Source organism: Helianthus annuus, chromosome 11 (genome assembly GCF_002127325.2).
Source record: "Helianthus annuus cultivar XRQ/B chromosome 11, HanXRQr2.0-SUNRISE, whole genome shotgun sequence".
NCBI classification, from domain to species: Eukaryota; Viridiplantae; Streptophyta; class Magnoliopsida; order Asterales; family Asteraceae; genus Helianthus; species Helianthus annuus.
In genome coordinates this window covers 124,930,747-124,954,611 of record NC_035443.2, presented here as the reverse complement: position 1 = coordinate 124,954,611, position 23,865 = coordinate 124,930,747, and the positions used below count along the sequence as shown (strand labels likewise).

Genomic DNA, 23,865 nt, shown 5'->3' with positions numbered 1-23,865 from the left:
TTGGCCAATCGATTATGGGTTGGAACCACAACTCATACCTAACATATAAAAATTAAAAACTGCAAGGTCGACTGACAACACACCTTATATACTAGGTTCCATGCTAACCAAAAGGATTAGATAAATCAAAACTTGCACTAAGCAGGTGACCTTCAAGAGGCTATAACAGAAAACTGATGAAAACGAGACTTGAAACTAAGACATTTGTCAGAGGTAAATCATATGTTCCCATTGAACTACCCGTTTAAGGTTATAAAATCGTATATTCACATATTCACGTACAAATCGTTATTCAGTTGGTATACTATCTCAAATGAGATGAAATGTGTGGTCTATCTTGGTGAATGGTGATGAATCTAGATCCCCACCCCCCATCAAAAAAAAATCTTCAAACACTGGTTCACACCTTTATAAATTCATGCATGACTCATGTGTTCAAGTTTCCAACATCAGTTACTTCTTCTTCAGTTCTCTCTAGATCAACTTTGATTAGGGAAATGGAGATACCCGTGATCGACCTCACACCGTACATGGACGCAGCTTCTGGCAAGTTCAATTGCGACGAACGCCTGCATCCTGAACTGAAAACGGTGTGCTCATTCTGAAATAAACCGGAGCTCTTCTGGTCAGAGATCCGCGATGCTCGACCGAAGATAATGATCGATTTATCAATATGATGGAGAAGTATTTCGAACAACCAGAAGAAGTTAAGCGCGTCCAAAAGCGTCCTCACCAGCATTACCAGGTAAACTTGGTCACTGGATTAGTACAAAACTAATGACTTTTTTATTTCACTACAAGAAAATAGACCTGCGGGGACAAATTTTTTTAAGCTTTTAGGGAGGACATGTCGTCCCTACAGGTCTCAACAGCTTATAGAGACGACTAGTTGTCTCCATAAGCTTCATCTCTATAGGGCCGTCCCAATAGGTCTCTTAGGTCGTCTCTAAAGGTGTTGTCCCTATAGATTAACTTTTAGAGACGACTTTTCGTAACAATAGAGCTACCTTAAAAAAAACTATTTTAAGTCTGTAAGGACGACATGTCTGTAAGTAATACTATTACTTGACAGGTGGCGTTGGTGATACTCATTTGTTTAGCAGTGATTTTGTGAATTGTTTGTGTATTTTCTTGATCTATACAGGTTTTTGATTGCAATGGATAATACTCGGAAGGATTTCATGTAATCCGGATCTTGAATGGGTACGGATCTTAATCGGATCCAAACAAGACGCATTTGGTTCTATATTATTTCACAAAATGATAGAAGAAGAGGTGTTTAAATAAGAAAACATAATACCTGACATTATTAAATGTTTGAAAAAAAGACACGTGTTGGTCACCCTTTTAGCGACGGGGTGTTAGCGGTGACCTATTAGCAACGACAGGTTGCCGCTAATATACTCTAAGACACTAAAATAGTAAAAATGATTTTTAGGTTTCACTTACTATAAAAGGTAGAAAACACTTCTAGCGAAAAGAACGTTCAATTAAGAAAGATTACAATTTTAAAGTTTGTCGTGATCGTTAGAGGAATTGACCGAGCAGATAACCTAAACCAGCAATAAAATAAATTGAGTTTTTTTTTACATTAGGGGTGATTGTTAGTGATCGGTAGAGATCATAAACTTGAACTGATTACCGTCGGTGACCTGTAACTAATAAAAGTAATAACCAACGTATTTAATAAGATTTTTTTTTAATGTATGCTAGTGATCCGTCCTTAAATTTGAAGATAAAACTTTCTAAACAAGGGTGCATTATTTGTAATTTTTTGTCACTCACTTCCAATGTATTAAAAGATTGATGACTAAAATTGTTTCCTTGTTTACGCATACTCACAAATTTGCATATATTAAAGATGCATTATTTGTAATTTTTACGAAAAAAAAAGTAATTTAAGGCAAACTGAATAAAGTTAAATTGATTTAAATTGTAACAAACTAGCATTAACAAATATGTGCAAAATCAAAAAATAATAATTATTTAATCATTTTATATAGAAAGAATCATATACACCAGTTGAGATTAGCATTAAATATCAGTAAGTATTTACTGAATTTACATGTAGATTTATATGTAATAAAGTTGCACATCGTATAAAAATAATAATGACCTTAAAAAAAGGTTCAAATTTGAAGCTAAATTATGTAACAGGTTGGTTCAACACCAGGAGGAGTTGAAATACCTCGTAGCTTGGTTGATCTTGAAATGCAAAAGAAGTTGAGAGCACTGCCTAAAGATCGACAACCTAAGATTCCAACCGGTCCAGATCTGAAGTCATGGTACACGTGGAGGGTTGGCCCTCGACCATCCAAAACTCAATTTAAGGTTAGGTATATACACCCTCTTTTCGAATGAATCTGTTTTCATGTTGTAGGTCCCTTTTCGCGGAGGATTACGAACCTAAACCTTGTTATACAAACCTACTAGCGAGTGCGGAATCCAAGCTAGCAAGCAAACCGAGTTAGTAGCAAGTAGAGAAACAAACACACAAGTTCACCGATTAACACAACTTGTATTAATGCAATGAGGGTTCGGTTACAAGCTCAATGTTTACAGAAGTGTTCTATAAACTCTCTAAGTGTGTGTGTGAGTTTTGGACAGAATGCTCTCAACCTATCTCTCGGTATCTTTCTGTCTGTGTATCTGTCTATCTGAAACTCAACACATGCATGGGTATATATACCCAGCCCATGAAGTCTGGATCGAAGGATCTGATAGATGGTCCGAAGGATCATCTATCGATCATAGTTCACACGAAAGATCAGCATGGACCTCGAAGGATCATCCTTCGAGGTCTAATGGTCGAACCATGGTCGAACCATATCTTTCGATCACCTCGAAGGATCAGGTGTATCCTTCGAGGCTATCCTTCGATCAGAACATCTTTCAACTGTTGTCCAAGTCAAACCGGAGGATGGTTGACTTGGTCAACTTACAACACAAATCAGGACATCGTTTATATCAGACCGAATACAGACAAAGTACAGACACAAGTGCACCAACAAACTCCCCCTTGGCTGTAGCTTTGTCTTTGTCTTCCAATAAATGTAGACTCGTCTTGGACTTCGACGGTCTTTGGTCTTCGAGTTCCCAAAACTCTGACGTCCTTACAAGTCTTCAATGTCGGAGGATCTTCAAAGTCTTCACGTCTTGAAAGTAGAGAGTGTATCAACAAACTACCCGTATCATGTAGGAAGTGTGTTGACAAACTCCCCCTTAACATAAGCTCCCCCTCGAGTTATGCTCGTGAAAAGACTTTATCTTTATGAAGTGAGATCCTTGTGGTGTTGATGATGGCCAGCGGCAACTCGATCATCTTCATCTTTTGAGCGCCTTCTCGTCGTGTCTTCATTCCAATGCTTGTCATCGACCATGTTCTCCTAGCCTTTAGAATCTGCACATGCAAGAAATCTAAACGCATAATGAGAACAACTGCTTGGAATATAGTATAAACAAATGACACACGAATGACCATGTCATAATCAAACACCGTCCGACAGTTTGAAAGTTTAATAAATTTGCCAATTTTAGTTTTTAACTTTCAAACATGCAAATTTTTGACCGTTTATGAAGATTTAGTCAGTTCGGTTTTCAGTCAGGTTTCAGGTAACGAAGACTTAAGCTCCAACATCGTACGATCGAAAATAAAGTAGAAAGAAAATCTTTTTGGCTTTTATAAAGTTTATATTAAAACACTCCTAAAATCTTTTTGGTATTTTGAAAGTAAAAGACAACAATTTAAAATCCTTTGAGTGTTATCAAACGACATCACCGCTAATGTCGTGCTGATATGCACCAAACGACGAAACTGTTTAAAAGAAATAATAAAAGTTAAGCAGTAAATAAATAAATATATACAGACATTCTTTTTGTGAGTTTCGAGGGTAAGAGAATCATATCAGTGTACGGTCATGCCAAAACACTCTTGTTGTTCAGTTAATTAACATTAAGATTAGCATCCTATAACAATTATCGGTATTGTTGTCCACTTAAGCTCAACTTATCAGATGTAATCATGTTTAGAGGATACGTTAATGTATGATTTATACTTACCGACCGGTGTTCATCCACATCACGACACATTCCCGTATCAAGGTATGCACGAGAGTTCATCTTACCGGTGAGTATACCGATTATCATCTGTTTGACCGTATAAAATGTGAGATACTCACTTATTTTGAATTGAAAACAAGCCCTTTGTGATAAAATCACTTATTGATGAGGAACTTGATTTTCATATGCATGAGGGCACAGGTGCAAGTCCGTGAACAGGTCAGTACTTCCGTACAGCAGAGAGACGAACTTGACACCCGGATAAATGTGATATTTTATCACTTATTTGTTTGGACATGTGATTGTTTATCACTTATTGAGGTCGAATGCAGTATGAGATATGTGCACGTATGTATGGTATCATGGAAGATCTAGACTTGCGTCCCCGTTATTTTTCGGTAAAAGATACAACCATGATACTCAGATGATAAGCAGCATAAAGACCGAATATCTCAGAACCTCGGCAATCTATCAAACGAAATTTCGGTACTAAGACCATATGCCAATGAATGGTTCCCACCTGGTCTTCAGTCGCTTAAGATTTATATCACCCTGCACACTTTAAAATGATTGTGAGCCTACCGATACATCTTATATAGAGCTGCTTATCGTTTTTCATTTAAGGTTTAAAGAGGTTTGGATAGACCACTGATGTACTATCACTTTCTCTTTTGCTCGCCAGGAAACTCATTTTTGTTTTTCTATTGTTTTTGTGTTTTTGAAATTTTTCGGTGTTTTTGTATTTTCAGATTTTGGATTTACTCCCCCTAAAATCAATAAACTAAGATAAATTTAAAAACACACAAAGATATTTACAAAAATGATTTTCCGATGTTGGTTTTACTCTTGCTTGACCTTAATGCCGTTTACCAATAATAAAAAGTCAAATCTTGATTTGTCAAATGCTTTGGTAAATAAGTCGGCACGTTGGTCATCGGTGTGGACCTTAACAACATCGATTAGCCTTTTCTCAAAGCAATCACGTATGAAGTGATATTTGATTTCGATGTGTTTGGTCTTTGAATGCTGCACAGGATTTCTAGTGATATCTAAAGCAGCAGAATTATCAACGTAAATAGGAGTAGTTAGGAATTCAAAACCGTAGTCTCGCATTTGTTGTTGGATCCAAAGAACTTGGGAGCAACAACTTGAGGCAGCAATGTATTCAGCTTCGCATGTTGATGTAGCGACACACGTCTGCTTCTTGCACTGCCATGTAACTAGGCGATTTCCTAAAAACTGACATCCAGCCGTTGTGGACTTGCCGTCGATTTTGCATCCGCCAAAATCAGAATCACTGAAAGCTACCAATTCAAAGTTATTATCCCTAGGATACCACAGACCGGTGTCAGGGTACGCCTTCAAATAACGAAAAATCCTTTTAACAGCAGCAAGATGTGAGGCCTTCGGGTTAACTTGATATCTGGCAAGCAGGCACGTTGGGTACATTATGTCTGGCCTTGATGCTGTGAGGTACATAAGAGATCCGATCATAGCGCGATAGATTGAAGGGCTAACAGCTTCTCCCTTCAAGTCTGGAGTAATTCCGTGATTAGTTGGCAATGGGGTACCAATGGGCGTTGCATCAGACATCTGGAACCGGCTCAAGATGTCACCAACATATTTAGTCTGATGGATGAATATCCTAGACTCCGTTTGTTGTACTTGTAGGCCCAAGAAGAAAGTCATTTCCCCCATAGCACTCATCTCGAATTTATCCTGCATGATGCGCTCGAATTCCCTACACAAGACATCATTAGTAGAACCAAAAATAATGTCATCAACGTATACCTGTACCAGAAGAAGATCTCCATCTTGTTCCTTGATGAAAAGTCATCATACTCAAACATCCAAGGTTGACCCGGATTTTTGACTGGCAAGGTGTGCCTTTGTACTCTGACCTCAGACCATTCCTCGACCCTTTTAGTCTCTAGATTCCAGACTCGTAAGTTAGGGGTGGCATACCCAAGAAAGTATCCATCAATTGCTCTTGCCCCAAACTTTCCATTAGGATCGATGATCGTGCATGGAGCTCCAAACGGTTCGAGATAAGACAAATCTGGTTTCCGTTTTTGAAGAAGCTCAAAGCAGGTCTTGTTGTGCCTTTTGACTGTAAGGACTCTGTTCAATGTGTAACATGCAGAGGCCACCGCTTCAGTCCAGAATGGAATGGGTAGCTGCGACTCTACTAACATTGTCCTAGCAGTTTCGATCAATGTGCGGTTCTTACGTTCAGCGACACCATTCTGTTGAGGAGTATAAGCTGCACTAAACTCATGAAGAATACCCTTTGAAGTGCAGAACTCCGCCATGGGATGATTCTTAAATTCAGTACCATTGTCGCTACGTATCCGCCTAACCTTCAACTTATACAAATTCTCAATCTGAATGATCAAGTTTTTGATGATGCCAAAGGTTTCACTCTTGTGTGCCATGAACGCAACCCAAGAAAATCTTGAATAATCATCAGTAACCACGAGGCAGTATTGATCACCCCGAATACTCTTGTGCTTGACAGGACCGAACAAATCCATGTGCAAACGCTCAAGAGGAACTGCCACTGTGTTGATCTTCTTTGTAGGGTGCTTCTTCTTTGTTTGTTTTCCTTTCTGGCACGAAACACAGATGTCTTGAAGATGAAAATTTTTGAGGGGAACACCATTCACCAATTCATTTGAAACCAAATGATTCATTTTGCGTAAGTGAATGTGACCCATTCGTCTGTGCCAAGAGATAGTGTCTTTTTCTGTGGCTTTAGAAACGAAACAAGTTGCTTGTGCAGACGTAGTAATAGCCTGGCTCATGTCAAGGACGTACAAATCATTTATCCTTGGAGCCGACAAGAGAATCCATTCTTTTGGAATTTTGAAGCCGGGTTTCAGCACATAACATCCATTAGCATCAAAGTGTACTGAAAATTTCTTGTCACAAATTTGAGAAACACTAAGAAGATTGTGATCAAGTTGTTGCACAAAATTGATCTTGTCAAAGCTGACAATCCCGTTAGATATCATTCCTTCACCCGTAATGTATCCACCTTTATCTCCAGCAAAAGCAACATAACCTCCTCTAATAGATTTAACGTCGTAGAGAAGCTTCATGTCGCCCGTCATGTGCCTGGATGCCCCACTATCAACAATCCAGTGACTACTGATAGTTCCTCCTGAAGCACCCTGCACATGAACTCAAATGAATTAGTTGGAGATGGGGACCCAAGCCATTGTGGTCTTGGGTCTTCCATTTTCATCAATGACAATAACTTCTTGTCTTTGATGGTTGGTGAATTGTGATGGTCCCCCTGATTCAGTAACCGATTTAGGTTTCCAAGTCTGTTTGGTTTCACCAGTGTTTTTCTTTAAAATTTTAACTTCTTGATGATTTGAAGTTTTAGAATTTTCTGGTTTTACAACAACAGATTGTTTTTGAACCACATCAGTTTTAATTGCTTTTTCAATTTTCTTGACCTGTTGGCGTTTCTGTGTCTTTTCCCTTTCTTTTACAAGGCGGGGATCTTGTTTTGTGGAAACAGTTGGCTTACGGTCAGTCTTACCACGGGGATCATCAACCTTTCCTTTTTGTTTATGAAGATATGGGCAGTTTCTAATAATGTGCCCAATGGTTCCACACTCAAAACATGATCTTCGTTCTACAAACCCCGAAGAATCATGTGATCGTCTAGCCGATGATGTTGAACTTTGTGAACCCGAGGTACTAGGTTTTGAACTGCTTGGTTCGTTTCTTTTCTCGACAATAGCTTTCTTGACAAAATCTAAGTTAGATTGATTTTCAAACTTTTCAATTTTGTCTGTTCCCGTCGATTTCACAAAGTTAACATTCTTCTTCTTCTTTTGGTTCGGCTTCTTGTTAGCTTGAGCCGGTGTTTTACCTTTGGGTTTGGTGTGATTTTGCTGTGTTGGCACTGTTGGTAATTTCTTGTTACCAAATTGTTTTCGAATTTCAACCTTTGGAATAGGAGGACACTGTGTAACTGTAATTTTAGGTCCTGCCTTTCCCAAGAACTTACTCGTCGAATTCTCAAAGACTTTGCAGATTAAGGATTGATTAACATTCTTAATGGGAAAATCTTTGTCTGAGTAAATTTTATCATCACCAACTAGAGTGTACAGCAAATTCACACTCTCCGGCTCTCCTGCAGATGAGGACTCAGTTGCAATAGTCTTAGCGGGTTGTACAGGGGGATCACATAGAATGTGATTCTCAAGAGGTATGTCCTCATTTTTGGCTACCGCATCAGACTTTGCTGGGACAGTATCGTCAGATTCATCATCAGACGAATCAGCATCCTCAATCACAACTGGAGGATCTTGATTCTGTTCAGCACTCACAAATGTATCTGCTGACACATCTGAATCTGAGGATACTTCCTTTTGGTATCCAAGTCCTGCAGCAAACTCCTTAACATCTAGAGGCACAGAAGGTTCAAAGAAAACCCTGTCCTCTTCATCAGGCATGGCGTCATAGTTATGTCTCACTGGTGGTGGACACTTCTTGTAGCCTATGCATGTGACATCTCTCTTTTCCTTCTGAACGTCAATGATGTGATCTAACACATAGCTAGAACTCAAATAACTGTCTAGCTTGAGTTTGATCGCATCACTTTCGGTTTTCACACAAGCCATCTCTTTTTGCATACTCTCAAGGCGAGATATATACAAATTAATATCAGTTTGTTTTCTTGAAACCATTTTAGTCAGTTCTGTTTTATCCTTCTTTAATGTTTCAATTACTGACTTAAATTCTTTTTCATGGTTTTCATAAAACATGTTGGCTTCTGTGCATTTAGAGAGGTCCACAGTCAACTTCTGATTGTGGATGAATGTCACATCATATTTCTCTTGCAAAGCCTCATGCTTGCTGTGCAAGTCACTCAAATTCTCATTCACAGTAGTATGTTTGTCTTGCAAGTCAAACAAACTAGCTTGTAAAGCATCATGTTTGCCTTGCAACTCAGACATACTTTTCTCCAGATCAGCACATCTAGCATGCAACCTAGCACATTCATCACAATTAACAGCAGTGGGTTCATCGACACATACCTGACTTGATGAACCGTCGACATTAGCCATAAAGGCTGAATGGAGAGAAGACGAAGTATAAGCAGCTTGATCCACCAGAATAGATCTTCTTTGAGTTTCTGCTACAGCTTCCCCCAAGAGTTCATCAATGTCAATATCATCCGAAACATTAGATGTCTCACCCACATGATCATCACCAGAGTTGGATGATTCTTCATCAGCACTCCTGCTATAACCAGAAGAGTCTTCATCTTCAGACGATTCACCACCACTGGCAGAAGATTCTCTACCACTGGTGTGAACCAACTCTTTCACAATTTGAGCAAAACATGCTGTTTCATCAGGAGCATCACCACCCAACTGGATTGACCAGTCACAACCTTCATCCACCTGAACTGCAAGTGCTCGGTTGGTTTGGTTATTTGCAGGCACCAATGAACGCTCATTGTTTCTGTTCTGATTCTGCTGGTTGCCTCGGTTTCTGAAGGGATTTTGATTCCCGTGCTGTGCTGGCTTTGTACATTCCCTTTTAAAATGGCCCCGTTCACCACAGTTGAAGCACTTAACAGCTTGCTTATCGAACCCATACTTGGTGTCTCGCTTACTTTCCAAGCTGGTTCTGCCAGTACTTTCCATCCAATCCTTTGCTCTTCTCACTGCACTCGCAAAGGCCCACTTGATGTCCATCAAGTCCATCTCTTCCTTATCAATCTGCCTGTAATCTTCTTGTGTCAGATTAATGTTTCCAATCTGACCTTCTATCAACCCACAGTACGCGCTCACTACAGTGTTAAGCAGCTCCATGTGTTCCTTAGCTACTTCTACACTGATTTTAGAGAACCTTGACGTGTCGAGCTGTACTGTACTTGACTTTGATTGTTGACCTGCAGCAGATGATGTTCCTCCATAACACGCATATTGAGGTTGTTGAGCAGGAGGAGGAGGAGGTGGTTGTATTGGATTTCCATACAGATCTGTGGTTGGAGGCGGCTTTACAGGAACTTGCACTGGATTGCCATACATATCCGTGCTTGTGACAAACGCCGTCTGAAGTGGAGCATGTGAACCGCCTTTTGCAGATGAAGTAGTGGAGGTGCCATAATACATCTCTGGATTCTGTGGCACTGCAACTCTCTTTGCCTTCAACGTTTCTTCCTGATCCTTGTTCTCCAGAAGCTGCACGAAATCGTTGATATTTGTGGTTTTCAACGTTCCGTTGTACTTCAAGATTTCCAGGAAGTTATTCCATTGAGGAGGCAATGCATCGGCAAACTTCTTTACCACCTCTGTTGGAGTCGTTGTGACTTCAAAGTTTGTCAGCTCAGTAAGCAGGTGATAGAAACGGCTTGTCATATCTCCCAAGGACTCCTTATCCATACATGTGAAGCCATCGAATTCTTTCTTCAGTAGATCTCGTCGTAGTTGACGTGTGGCTTCATTACCTACTCCTCTTGTCTTCAATGCATCCCACAGCTTCTTCGTAGTCTTGAAACTGACGAACTGATGATAAATATCCTTGCTCAGTGCTTGAGTGAGAATAGCGTATGCTTTCTTTTCTAAGTCATACGTCTTCTTTTGATCATCAGGAAGATCGGCAAATGTAGCTGTCGAAGAAGCAGCAACCTCGATAGTTTGATCGAATTCCGTAGTGAACCGCAACCACAACTCTGTATTTTGACCAAGAATGTATGTATGGAAGCGATCAACCCATCCCGGATATTCATTAAGATGCATCAACTTTGGAGGCCTGTTCAAACTTCCGGTTTCACTTTCGCTTAATAGAAGACTTTGAATACTCGGAGTTTGATTTGAAACAAACGCCCATTGACCAGCTGGAGTGGCATTTGTTTGTGAGGATGTAGATACTGGTGATTCGGCCCATGATGGAGATTGACTGGTATTCATGTATTTTCCACTGTCTGGAGCCGGACTTCCCCACCAACTCGGATTCATGATATATAAGCAAAATAAATGCTAAGTAAGAATGATCCGAAAGATACACAGCCGAAGGATCCTGGTCGAAGGATCTGAAATCACAGAAACTTGTTAACAACAAACTGACCACAATCGAAAGATATAACCTTGTTCGAAGGATCAACAGTACTCGAAAGATTACTGTTGATTCTCGAACAATGATCTCGAAAGACTCAAGAACACGAAAGATTCCCTTTTGAAAGATCCTTATCTTTCGTGTTAAATCCTTATCTTTCGACCAACAGATCTCGAAAGATTCACCAATACGAAGGATCCTAATCTTTCGGACACTAGTCTTTCGAAAAGATTCCTTTCTCGAAGGATATAATTCAAACTTTGAAAGATGAATCGAAGGATAGTAATCTTTCGACCCTTTCTTGATCGAAAGATGATCTTTCGATATCGAAAGATATCCTTCGAGACTTCTGACACAAACAAATCTGATGTGAAAGGTTGGTGAAAAGGTGACAGGTTGGTAGGTCAACTTTCGGCAAGATGGTATGTGCAGGCTGTCCTATCACCACCAACTTTGAAAGTTTGCCAAAAAAAGTTTTCCAAAAATGACAACCTTATCTTCAACACCAGTCACCGGAATTTTGAACCGGAATATAGCCGGAAAATTCAAAATCACTTAAAACAATTTTTCAAGTTACCCAACCCCACTTTAAACACTCCCGGTTAGTTTAAACACGTTTTTACTCAGAGAAAATGCAAGAAACTAAGTAAAAACAGGTGCAAAACCAAGTGTTTCAACACACCAAAACTTGTAAAAACCCGGTTTTAAACAAGGTAAAGAGCGAGGCTCTGATACCACTTGTAGGTCCCTTTTCGCGGAGGATTACGAACCTAAACCTTGTTATACAAACCTACTAGCAAGTGCGGAATCCAAGCTAGCAAGCAAACCGAGTTAGTAGCAAGTAGAGAAACAAACACACAAGTTCACCGATTAACACAACTTGTATTAATGCAATGAGGGTTCGGTTACAAGCTCAATGTTTACAGAAGTGTTCTATAAACTCTCTAAGTGTGTGTGTGAGTTTTGGACAGAATGCTCTCAACCTATCTCTCGGTATCTTTCTGTCTGTGTATCTGTCTATCTGAAACTCAACACATGCATGGGTATATATACCCAGCCCATGAAGTCTGGATCGAAGGATCTGATAGATGGTCCGAAGGATCATCTATCGATCATAGTTCACACGAAAGATCAGCATGGACCTCGAAGGATCATCCTTCGAGGTCTAATGGTCGAACCATGGTCGAACCATATCTTTCGATCACCTCGAAGGATCAGGTGTATCCTTCGAGGCTATCCTTCGATCAGAACATCTTTCAACTGTTGTCCAAGTCAAACCGGAGGATGGTTGACTTGGTCAACTTACAACACAAATCAGGACATCGTTTATATCAGACCGAATACAGACAAAGTACAGACACAAGTGCACCAACACATGTTTGGTCATTAATCTTTGTTTTGTATGTGTTTGTTTGTAATCTAGGAATTGAACTCTGAGCCAGTCATACCTGAAGGCTTCCCCGAATGGAAAAAGATCATGGATTCATGGGGATTTAAAATGATATCAACCGTAGAGGTGTGTCATTGTTACATAAATTGAAAGTTGTGGTCCAAAATATTAAATATTGCAACTGGATTGTAAAATTAACGACCATTGACAGCTAGCAATATTTGCGACCACTTAATTTTGAATGCAAAGTTGTCTTTTTTTTTTTTTTACATTTTCTCAATTGTAAATCGGTAAAAAAAAAACTGAAAATACAAAAAAAAAATAAAAAAACGACAATAGTTGCAAAATTGTCGCAAAATTTGAGCCATTTTTTTAGTCGAAAAATGAAATAATAAATAAAATTTGGTTGAAAATCGATCACAAATACTGCAAACGTTGCAACACAGTCACATACACTTATCGCGTAATATAGGTAAAGATAAATAAATTAAAGTTTAAATTGCGGCCGCAAAGTTAGCAGTCATGTCATATTGGTCGCAAAACGATCAAAAATACGAAAATATCATTTAATTTTTAAATTTCCGTCGCAAGTCGGTCGCAAAACTTTGGTCACAAACCGATCGTAACATTTGCGACCGCAAAAATAGTCCCCAGTTTCAATTACACACAGATTTTTGTGACCACGATTGCGGTCGCAAATTGCATTTGCAACTACCCAATTTTCAAGTAATGTGTAGTGTGTAAGACTATTAGTGATCGTCATTCCTTCATATTGTGGTGTATGTTTGTTTATTTAATTACTCTAATATGTTCTCAGGCTGTTGCTGAATTGGCTGCAATTGGATTCGACTTACCAAAGGATTCCTTCACTAATCTAATGAAGTTGGTGAGTCTCTTCATATATCTTCTCTCTAATGGCAGATTATTCTAGTAGAACCATGGCATTGCAGGGTCCACATCTTCTTGCACCGACAGGAAGTGACCTCGGACGCTATGGTGAAGAAGGAACTGTGTTCGCAGGGTATCATAACGACATCAACTTTCTAACGATTCATTACAAAAGCAAGTTCCCTGGTCTAAGTATTTGGTTAAGGAATGGGGAGAAACTTGAAGTGAAAGTTCCTGATGGATGTCTACTTATCCAGGCCGGAAAACAGGTATGTAACAAGGCTATCATCAACTCATTTCGAGTATTCTAAATTAGCGGCTCGAGTGTAAAAAGATAAGCTGAAGCTTGGGGCCTATATTTACTTAAGGGGCCCCAATTATTTAGAGCTTGGCTACGTTTGATTAAGGGAGTGATTGTTGGATTAATCGGGTTCGTTCACGGGTTAGACCGGCCGCGAGTCACGGGTTTTAGTTCGGTCATCGGGTTGCAGATAAGGAAGCTAATGAACCAGAGGTAGATTGGTCATTTAGTACCTTATGTTTACGTGACTGTAACTGGTAGAAGATTTGGTCAAGGATTTGACCGAGTTTCATGCTTATGAACGTGGGTTTATTATGCATGTGCTTTTTTATTAGTTTTGTTATTATAAATAGGATAGTTAGTGTTCATTTATTGATGTACCCTTCTTTTGTTTATCGAATATAACAAGCTGTTGAAGTTCCTTCTTCTCTGCAACTTTACACACAACACATACAAACATAAACAGAGTGTACTGAGTGTGTGAAATTTGGGGCCTGAACCAACATTTGGTATCAGAGCCTAGGGCTCGTAGAAGGCGAGTTTGAAGATAGGAGGAAGCCTCCGCTACCGGCGGGTGTGTCGGTTGGTGGAGGGCAGTCGTAAAAGAAGGTGTTGCTTCGGGATTGTTTAACAGCAGAAGACGGAGACCGGGAGGTTGTTCGTGTCAATCGTTGTCGTGCGGAGAGTACCGGTTGGGATGACGGGGGTGACGGGTGAACATCGGTGTGTCTGGTGGCTGTTAGTTGTGATTAAAGTGGAAGAAAAGGCTGTAGCGATCAGAGGTTACCTGTGTGCAGTGATCGGAGGTGATAGATCAGCAGTGATCGCGGGTCGGTGGTTTCGAGGGTTACCGTTCTAGCAGGTCAAGAGGGTAGCGGAGACGAGTCGAATGCCAAATCAGCGGGCTTGTCAACCCAGTTTGTTGATCGAAGAACGAAGAAGAGATCGTGTATTTTAGTTGTCGGATACTCTTTCTAGCCTAGGAGAAGAATTGCAAGGGGTGCAGAATTCTTTGGGTAGAAAAACCAACGGGTGTAGCGCAGTAGAAACGAAACAGCAGGTGGCTGAGATATTCGTTTAGGGACTCGAAGACGGTGCAGGTGGTAGGCGTCTAGTTGCTGGTAGATACGCAAGGTGTGCTTATCAAGGAAGAGCTTGACAGAATAGTGAAATAACGATCAGGGGGTGAACGGCTTTGGACGGGGCTGAAGTGACCAGAATGTCCGAGATAAGTCGAGTTGAAGAAAATCAGATGTGACCGAGGTTGAGGGCGGGTGTCCGGTAGAAGTCGAGATGATTCGGGAGAGGAGACGGTGACTCGGGTGTCGTGAACGAGTGGAGTGAACAAACCGATTAAGGGAGTGATTGTTGGATTAATCGCGTTCGTTCACGGGTTAGACCGGCCGCAAGTCACGGGTTTTAGTTCGGTCATCGGGTTTCAGATAAGGAAGCTAATGAACCAGGGGTAGATTGGTCATTTAGTACCTTATGTTTACGTGACTGTAAACTGGTAGAAGATTTGGTCAAGGATTTGACCGAGTTTCATGCTTATGAACGTGGGTTTATTATGCATGTGCTTTTTTATTAGTTTTGTTATTATAAATAGGATAGTTAGTGTTTATTTATTGATGTACCCTTCTTTTGTTTATCGAATATAACAAGCTGTTAGTTCCTTCTTCTCTGCAACTTTACACACAACACATACAAACAAATACAGAGTGTACTGAGTGTGTGTAATTTGGGACCTGAACCAACAATATCTTCTGTCTGATCACAACTCCCTCGTTTCCCAATCTCTAGAATTCTTTTTTTCATGAAATTGTGTGATTTCTTGCCTTTTACAAAAAAAATCATACATAAAATGTGTTATGATACTAAGCAAAAAAAAAATTACAAAAAAGACCTTGATTTTAGAATCCGCTTTAGGCCCCGAAAAGGATGAGCCAACCTTATAAATTTGTGTAATCATATTCCCCACGTTTTAGGATCCTAAGCAAAAAGCCTTTGGAGGGTATCCTCAACTGTGAGTGCATGATCAAACTTTCATCTTAGATCAAATCATAGTGTAGTCTATGGATTTAACTAAATCCTGAACCCTAAACTCTAAACTCTAATGTTGATTTTATTGTTCTTTGTTTTGCTAGCTATTTTCCAATGTAGCATCTGATGCTGTGTTGAAGCCTTTGGGACACTTTGCAAAATCACCTCTTGCAGCCAGTTATCCTCCCATGTATGCCGGAGATTATTTCGAAAAGGAGCTTTCTGTGATTAACCTCAAAGGAAAGAATGGGGCTTAGATGCTCATTTTAGTTAAGAATATATCATATATTTATGAAGTGTGTAAGATATAAGGTGAATAAAGAACATGATATATGATTGTTCCGTTGCGAGTTTGATATGATCTTGCAATGTTCATGAAGTTGTATTTGTGGTACCAAGGATTGTAGTCATATGTGGTTTCCTCTCTAAGTGTGTAAATCGCACTTTATATCTATGTAAGTCATGAATATGTAGTCATTTTTGCACATATTAATATAATTGCAGACTCCATTATACTAGTACACTTATGTATAGACTACGAATTCTCTACTCTCTACTGAAATTCATTGATTTTTAGTTCGAATTAAGAGTTAGGATTGTTCTGTTTTTTAATTTGTGATTCATGCTTTAGCTAATGCTTGTCAAAATATGATGGATAATCTTATGATACAGATTGTTCTGTTTTTGAATTCTTGATTTAGTTGAACAATAAGTTTGGAATTAGGGGTTGTTGTTGTGTAATTTGGTAAATGATGAGTCAGTCTTCATACAGAGCTTGATTGGTTGGGGAGTATGTGGCTGGGAAACAGCTCGGGTCGGGTTCGTTTTCTGTGGTGTGGCATGCGAGGCATATGGTTTATGATACGGAAGTTGCGATTAAGGAGATTGTTACTAGAAAGTTGAATAAAAAGTTGGAAGAGAGTCGTGTCTAGTAGATATAGTTGATATTCTACTATGAGTCAAGGATACAGGTGCTGGTTTTGATGAGCCCCTCACTAATGATTGTGTCAAAGCAATCATTCTAGTAAGTACATGCAATGAAAGTTTATCATGTTGTGTAACTTAAACTCAAAAATTTAAAATAACTGATACAAATGTTGTGTGGCAAATTTAGGAAATGTTAACGGTTGGGACAAGTTAGTCTTCGATGACAATTGAATGGGCATTTTGTAAAATGATGAAGAACCCGGAGAAAATGAGGAAAACGCAATCCGAAGTGAGGGAAGTCGTGAAAGGAGATTCGATCACAGAGGCCCGACATACAAAGTATGGATTACATGAAGTTGGTAGTAAAGGAAACAATGAGGTTACATTGTGTGCCTGATATGTGCAAAATGCAACATATAAATTACATCAAATGAGGCATAAAACTAACCTTTTTTAGTACTAATGTTGGAAAAAGTGCGTTTCTTTGTTCCTTTTGAATTTACAGGACCAAACGAGCTTAAAAGAACAAAAGGAGCAAATAAGCAGCCAAAACCAACATAAATAAAAAGAAGGAATAAGCGTAACATGCCCGACCCCTCGGCAGCATCTCCCAAAGCAAAAACAAGGAAACAGAGCCTGACCACGGGGCTGTGCCTAGCTGGGCATGGGGTGTGGTCAGGAGCCTTCACAACAAGACAAACCTGCAGAAGTTTCTACGCCCACCACGGGGCCGTGCCCTGCTCTACACGGGGCGTGGCCAACTCTAAGATACGCAGAATCTTGATAGTACAGCAAAGAGTTGACCACGGGGCCGTGCCCAGGAGACACGGGGTAGTGTGAGACCCTCTACTGACAATTGCAATTAATAAAGAAAGAGAAGATGCTAGCCACGGGGCGTGCCCACTGGACACGGGGCCGTGGCCAGGGCTCTGTTCAGGCTATAAATAGGGGTGTTTGGTTCATTTCAAAGGCATCCCTTAGCAAGCCACTACTCTTCCACTTTGCCACCACTCCACCACCACTACAACACCAACACCCACCACCATCATCCATCATCCATCTTTAGAGTGTGTGTAGTAGTCTCGGGATCCAAGATTGATTGTAAGAGTTCTTGCCAATCAAAGGCCATGTTTGGCTAAGCCTCTTACATCACTTGGTGAAGACAAGTTTTTAATGTATTACTTTTGATTTTTAATCTTTGGGCACTTTTTATTTCGGTTTGTATTAATGACTTTAATAACTAGTTTCTTATGTTGAAGGTGAATTTTCTTTAATTTTTTCATGGTGTCTTGAGGTTACTTTACTGTCTATATAAAGTAAATGATGTCATCATTCGTGTCTTTACGGTCTATATAAAGCGCGTTAACTACCTGGAAGGGGGATAGGGGGATGGTTTGGTAAAGTTCTTGTCTCGTTAAGTGTATAGATCCTGCGAGGACTTGGTTCAAGCTTACTAGGACCTCCTTCAATGCCCAACGGTATTGGATAGTGGGGGTGCGAATAGCTTGAACCCCTCATATGTAAACTACTATTAATACTTTAAACCGACTTCTTGGGATTGTATCCTTGCTGACTCAAACCACTTAGCAGAGGGTAACGTCACCTTCAAAAGAGGGGCCTACCACTTTTCGCATTAATAACTTACTTAATTGTCTTTCAATATTCCGACCCTTTGGGATTGTATTCTTGCTGACTCAAACCACTGGGTTGAGGGTAACGTCATCTTCAAAAGAGGGGCCTACTACTATAACTAAGATAATCTCTTAAAAAGTCCGAAAGTGCGAAAATCATCAAAGGATACGTTAAAGATGAGTTGGATCCAAGTGATTCTATCTTGTCTATCTGTTTTTATTTTATTTATCTTTTCATTTTTAGTTTTATTTTCATGTTTCAAAACTTTTCTCAAAAATTTAGATTGATTAGACGTTGACGCTAAACCGGTGTTAAAACCTCTTGTGTCCTTGGACGACCTCGGTATCTTACCAACACTATACTACGCTCACGATGGGTGCACTTGCCCAAGTGTGTGTTTAGTGTTAGTATAATATCGTGTTTTATAAATTTAAAACTTGAATAATGCATAAAATGGGCTTAAAATGTTAATAAAATCATATCACACCGCACACCAGTGCCCATTTTGCTGACAGGCCCGCAACCACAACTGCTAAAATATTTTTTTATGAAGGTTCAAACATAGGATGGGCACCTTATGGGAACTATTGGAGACAACTAAAGAAGTTTGCTACTTTAGAACTCCTTAGTGCCAAAAAGGTCGATCATTTTTCTATATTCGAGAGGACGAGCTTACTCGTGTGTCTAAGTTTCTTGAATCTTCTTCGGATCACCGATCAACTTTAAGGAAATGACTAGACAGATAGTCAATAACATATTTAGCAGGGCTACATTAGGAGACATCTGCAAAGATCAAAAAATCCTTCTAGAAAATGTATATTTCATGTTGAGAACATTCAGTTCTTTTAACATGTCAAATTATTACCCTCGTTTGAATTTCCTCAATGTCATTCTGGAAAGAAAGCTGAATGGTTGAAGATGCACAAAGAGATTGATATGATCTTGGAAAAGATCATAAAGGAACATAGAAGTAGACACTATCTACATTGAATTTGTATATTTACTAGTTACAATTTTCATGCCTATTTTTTATCTAATCCCAACAAGTGATGCTAGCTAGAATCAGCTTATTTTTTTGGATAATATAAATTTTAGCAATAACTATAAGTGGTCATTTATATGAATTCTTTTAGAAGTTTATTGGTTAATCGAATAAAAATCGGAGTTAGCTTGCCTTTTGTTTTGACCACCTGTTCGAATCGATTTTAGTACTTTACTTGTTCAGTTTCAGTTTGTGATTTTCAAGTGCAGTTTATCTATTTTCACTTGATTGCCATTCTAAAAAAAAGACCCGACCCGACCTGAAACCCATTCTGACCCAGACCCGTTCCGACCCAAACGAAAACAACCCTTTTTATAATTGACTCATTTTGACCCGAACCCGTTTTGACCCATGACCCGACCCATTTGCCAGGTCTATTGATAAACACCCTGTGGTACCGCCCCCTTCCTTGCCTCCCAACCCTCATGCTCAACCCACTCTTGTTGTTGATGAGGAGTGTGTGCTCAAATGTATCCGCTCCTTTCCTAAAGGGACATCTTGTGGTAGGGACGGGATGCGGGCCCATCACTTGTTAGAAGCTATCGGGTGCGAGGGCTCAACGACTTCCTCGGGTTTGCTAACGACCATTACTGAAGTTGTCAACTTATGGCTTGGAGGATCCTACCCTAAGGTGCTGGCGGAGTTTGTTGCCTCAGCCCCCCTTACTCCTTTATTGAAACCCCATAAAGGAATTCGACCTATTGCTGTGGGGGGGTATCTGGCGAATGTTGGTTTCCAAGGTGGCAATGAAGAAGGTCGGGAAAAACATGGCCCAGTACTTTAGGGACTTTCAATTTGGGGTGGGGACGTCAAACGGTGCAGAGGTGGTGCTTCACAGTGCGAACAGTGCGAACAGGTTTCTCAACTGCTTTCATGCAGATGGTTCCTTAGCTTTGCTTACTGTGGACTTCTCCTATGTGTTCAACACGGTTGACCACACAACCTTCCTTAAAGAGGTTCATCAACATTTCCCATCAATCTATCGATGGGTCCAATTCCTTTACGCACATCCTGCTCGGTTGTATGTTGGTAATGAGTGTACTAGGGCTACTACCAGAGTGCAACAAGGGGATCCCTTGGGGCCCCTTCCCTTTTATCTTGCCTTACACCCCCTTATTCTCCGAGTAAAGGACCGTTGTAACCTCCCGTGTCATGCTTGGTACTTGGATGATGGGACGATTATAGGCAACGCGACTGAGGTTGCTAGGGCCTTAGACATTATTAACGAGGAAGGGCCATCTCTAGGGCTTTATCTCAACATTAAGAAAACAGAGGTTTTTTGGCCGACATGTGATGGGCGGAAAGTTCAAGACGGGCTTTTCCCGAGAGGGATTGGCAGACCAGAGAGGGGGGTTAAGCTCCTTGGTGGAGCTGTTAGCCGTGACCCTAGCTTTATTGGGGAGTTGGCAGCGCGGCGGGGGCGATTGACCTCATGAAACTATTGCCCTGTCTTAGGGACCCTCAATGTGAACTCCTTCTGCTAAGGTCTTGCATGGGGGTTGCTAAGTTACTTTTCGGGCTGCAGACTTGCCAACCTCATTTGATGGTGGATGCGGCATCCCGATTCGATGATGGCCTCTGGGAGGCTATAGAAGACATAGTCGTGGGTGGTGGCCCCTTCTTTGGGGATCTCCAATGGCGTTTGGCATCTCTGCCAATGCGTCTAGGTGGTTTGGGCCTGAATAAATATTAGCAAGACCCCGGTTTTTTGTCCTCTCAGCTCGAGATGTTGGGGTTTATGCTTTTGTGGCATCTAGAGCTCAGTCTTGGGAACTACAGGATCATATCCTTCGAAACAGTGGGGTTGTCGGGCTCGACGGGGACTATATGCAGGCGCTCAAACGATTAAATGTCTCTCTCCAGACTTTGATATCGGCGGTATCTCTAACAAGGACACCGCCCCACGAAGCCACAAAAAACTTTGGCGTAGGCTCTGTTTAGCATAATCGCTCAAAGCCTGGGAGAAAATTTTGATTGTCATCTTGCCAGATGGCGGTGCGGGAGTGCCTAAAGGGTCCCCACGCTAAGGATTTTTGACCGTTATCCCAATTGAGGGGCTGGGACAATGTATGTCAGCAGTAGAATACAGAGCAATCCTTAAATAGCGGCTGATGATCCCTAGTACCCAGAAGATGTAACCTTTTCGATATGTCGTAAAGCTTGATGGATAAATACGGAGAGCACGCAGTGTATTGTAAAGAGCTCCCTGGGTTCAAATATCGGCATGACTAGGTGCGAGATGTTTTGTGGGACATCCTGAGAAGAGCTGGGATTTCGGCTAAGAAAGAGGCTCCTATTGTCACACCCCCAAAATCCACCATGCGGAGTACCACCGCTTGGAGGCGTGACATGACCAGGATCGAGCCACCAATCATATCGAACAACATAATTAAGTAATTAAAACCAAATACAATACGGTTGGTGACCAAAAGGAAGTAAACCGATTTTAGGTTAAACAGCGGAAGCATAGAACATAAGTTCAAAACATAGTCCATAGTCCATGGTTCATAAGTTTAAAACGTAGGTTTAATAAGTTCATAAAGTTTATTCATTAAATACAGGACATATCAGTTCGCATCCCACAACGGCCACCTCCATATGCAAGCTCCAAGCATTTAACGACCTGTAAGGCATGTAACAACGAGTCAACAACAAAGTTTTAAGTTGTTTTCCGAAAACGTGGTTTGTCTTTCGTTGGCGTAATTGCCGTGGGGGTTACCCCGTAGTTGAAAGAAAGTTTAACCAGTTCATTCTTTATTACCCATACCCTGTTCATGATTAGTGGGGGCTTCCCCATGTGAACTACTAGACCGTATGGTATCGACTACTACGCAAGTAAGTTGTGCCCTACATCAGTGTCTATCATCACTGATGGTTTGCCATAGTCCATTAGTACACGCCCGTCCGACTGGCACGGTGTGAGGTTTGTTAAACCTAATAGCGCTATTAACTAATGACCCGCTCGCCATTGGCCTCGGCGATTAAGTCGATATAAAAATGAGGGACTTATGATAGAGTTTTGTCTAGTAAGTTGTAAGGTTGTTGTCCTACCCAAGGAGGACGAACGTACGTAGTTCTACCCAAGGAGAATACGCAGGAGTAATATTGGCATCCTACCCAAGGAGGATGGCCGTACATATCCTACCCAAGGAGGATATGTAGATTCAGTTTTAAATTCTTTAACCCATTCCCAAACCACCGGGAATCCCATGCCTTAGAAAGTGTGTGAACTCACCTCGGTTTGCTCGGTTAGATTCTCAATATAGCTAACAGTCAAGGTCGGTCAATCACGTCCTAATATAATTTACCAGTTAGTCATTTAGTGGCTTTCAAATAGAACACAAAGTTCCTACACGTATCTATCACATAACATGCATTGTTTTAACGGTTTATGCCCATCCAAGTTTCCCATCCATTCCCCACTCAAAATCAAACATACGATAATGCACATAACATATATAACATGTTAGATCATTCACGGATAGCATACTCGACATTTAGACACGCAAGGTCACAACTTATATCAATTCAGCATTAATATTCAAAACCGGCTGTTTTCGGACGTTTTAAATAAAATAGTTAAATTATTCCAAAAATTCCCAAATTTTTACAAGATGTCTTAAACGTTCCATATTTTATTGTGTAAAAATATCGGGGTCCGGTTCACTACCAATTTTTTATAAAAAAAATCATATTCCGGACTGAACTTAGATTTATGAATTTCTGACCATAGTCCACGGAACAATTTATTAAAAATTCATCGAGTGTCCGATTTACGAAATTCCAGTGGGGTAATTACACATGCATCGGTTTTCCTCTACTGTACAAATTTCATGGTCCGATTCATCAGAAAACTCAGGTTATGACTGAAAGTACGACACCCATTTATTGCTGTCAAAATTCAGCTTAAGTTGCTGTTACAAATTAACACTTTAAAAATAGTAAACGAAGTCCAAAAATTACGATTCCGGTGCCATTAGAACCGTATTTCATAATATCACATTGTAGACTTAAAATATCAGTTTTTCGTTAGGTTTATTACCTGTTTACAGCCAACTGAAGTTGGCTGTAAAACTTGGACAGATTCTGATTTTTAGTGTTTAACCTTCTAAATCGTGTTCGATCGATACCGTTAACAAGTTTAGTATTCACAACAACATCAAACATTAATATTATCCAGCAATACTTCAGATCATCAACCAATAATCATAATCACACAAGATCTACATGCTTTACACTAATATTCATTCATTAACCACCTTGTTCATCATTTTAGTGGACTTTTAGATTTGGATCTTGTATGTTCATAATTTTTAACCGACTAATCTCTTATTAACCACATCAAACATGAACAAGAAGTTGATTAGAAGCACTTACAACTAGCACAAGGCTAGGGAAGATCAAAGGCGTAAAAGTGGTGGATAAAAGCAAGATAACGAGGTCCTTCACCTTCCGTTAGCTCCAAGACTCCTTATGCGTGACCCGAAAGACTTGTGTGTG

The 23,865-nt window shown here is 40.2% G+C and overlaps 1 protein-coding gene across 1 annotated transcript; it reads left to right on the top strand.

Moving 5' to 3' along the window:
- Positions 1–497: 497 nt before the first annotated feature.
- LOC110889799 lies at positions 498–16,021 on the top strand. The gene is given in 7 exon segments (XM_022137363.2): positions 498–594; positions 597–745; positions 2,158–2,331; positions 12,569–12,661; positions 13,353–13,421; positions 13,486–13,692; positions 15,869–16,021. Coding segments are annotated over 7 exon segments (942 nt in total).
- Positions 16,022–23,865: the final 7,844 nt, after the last annotated feature.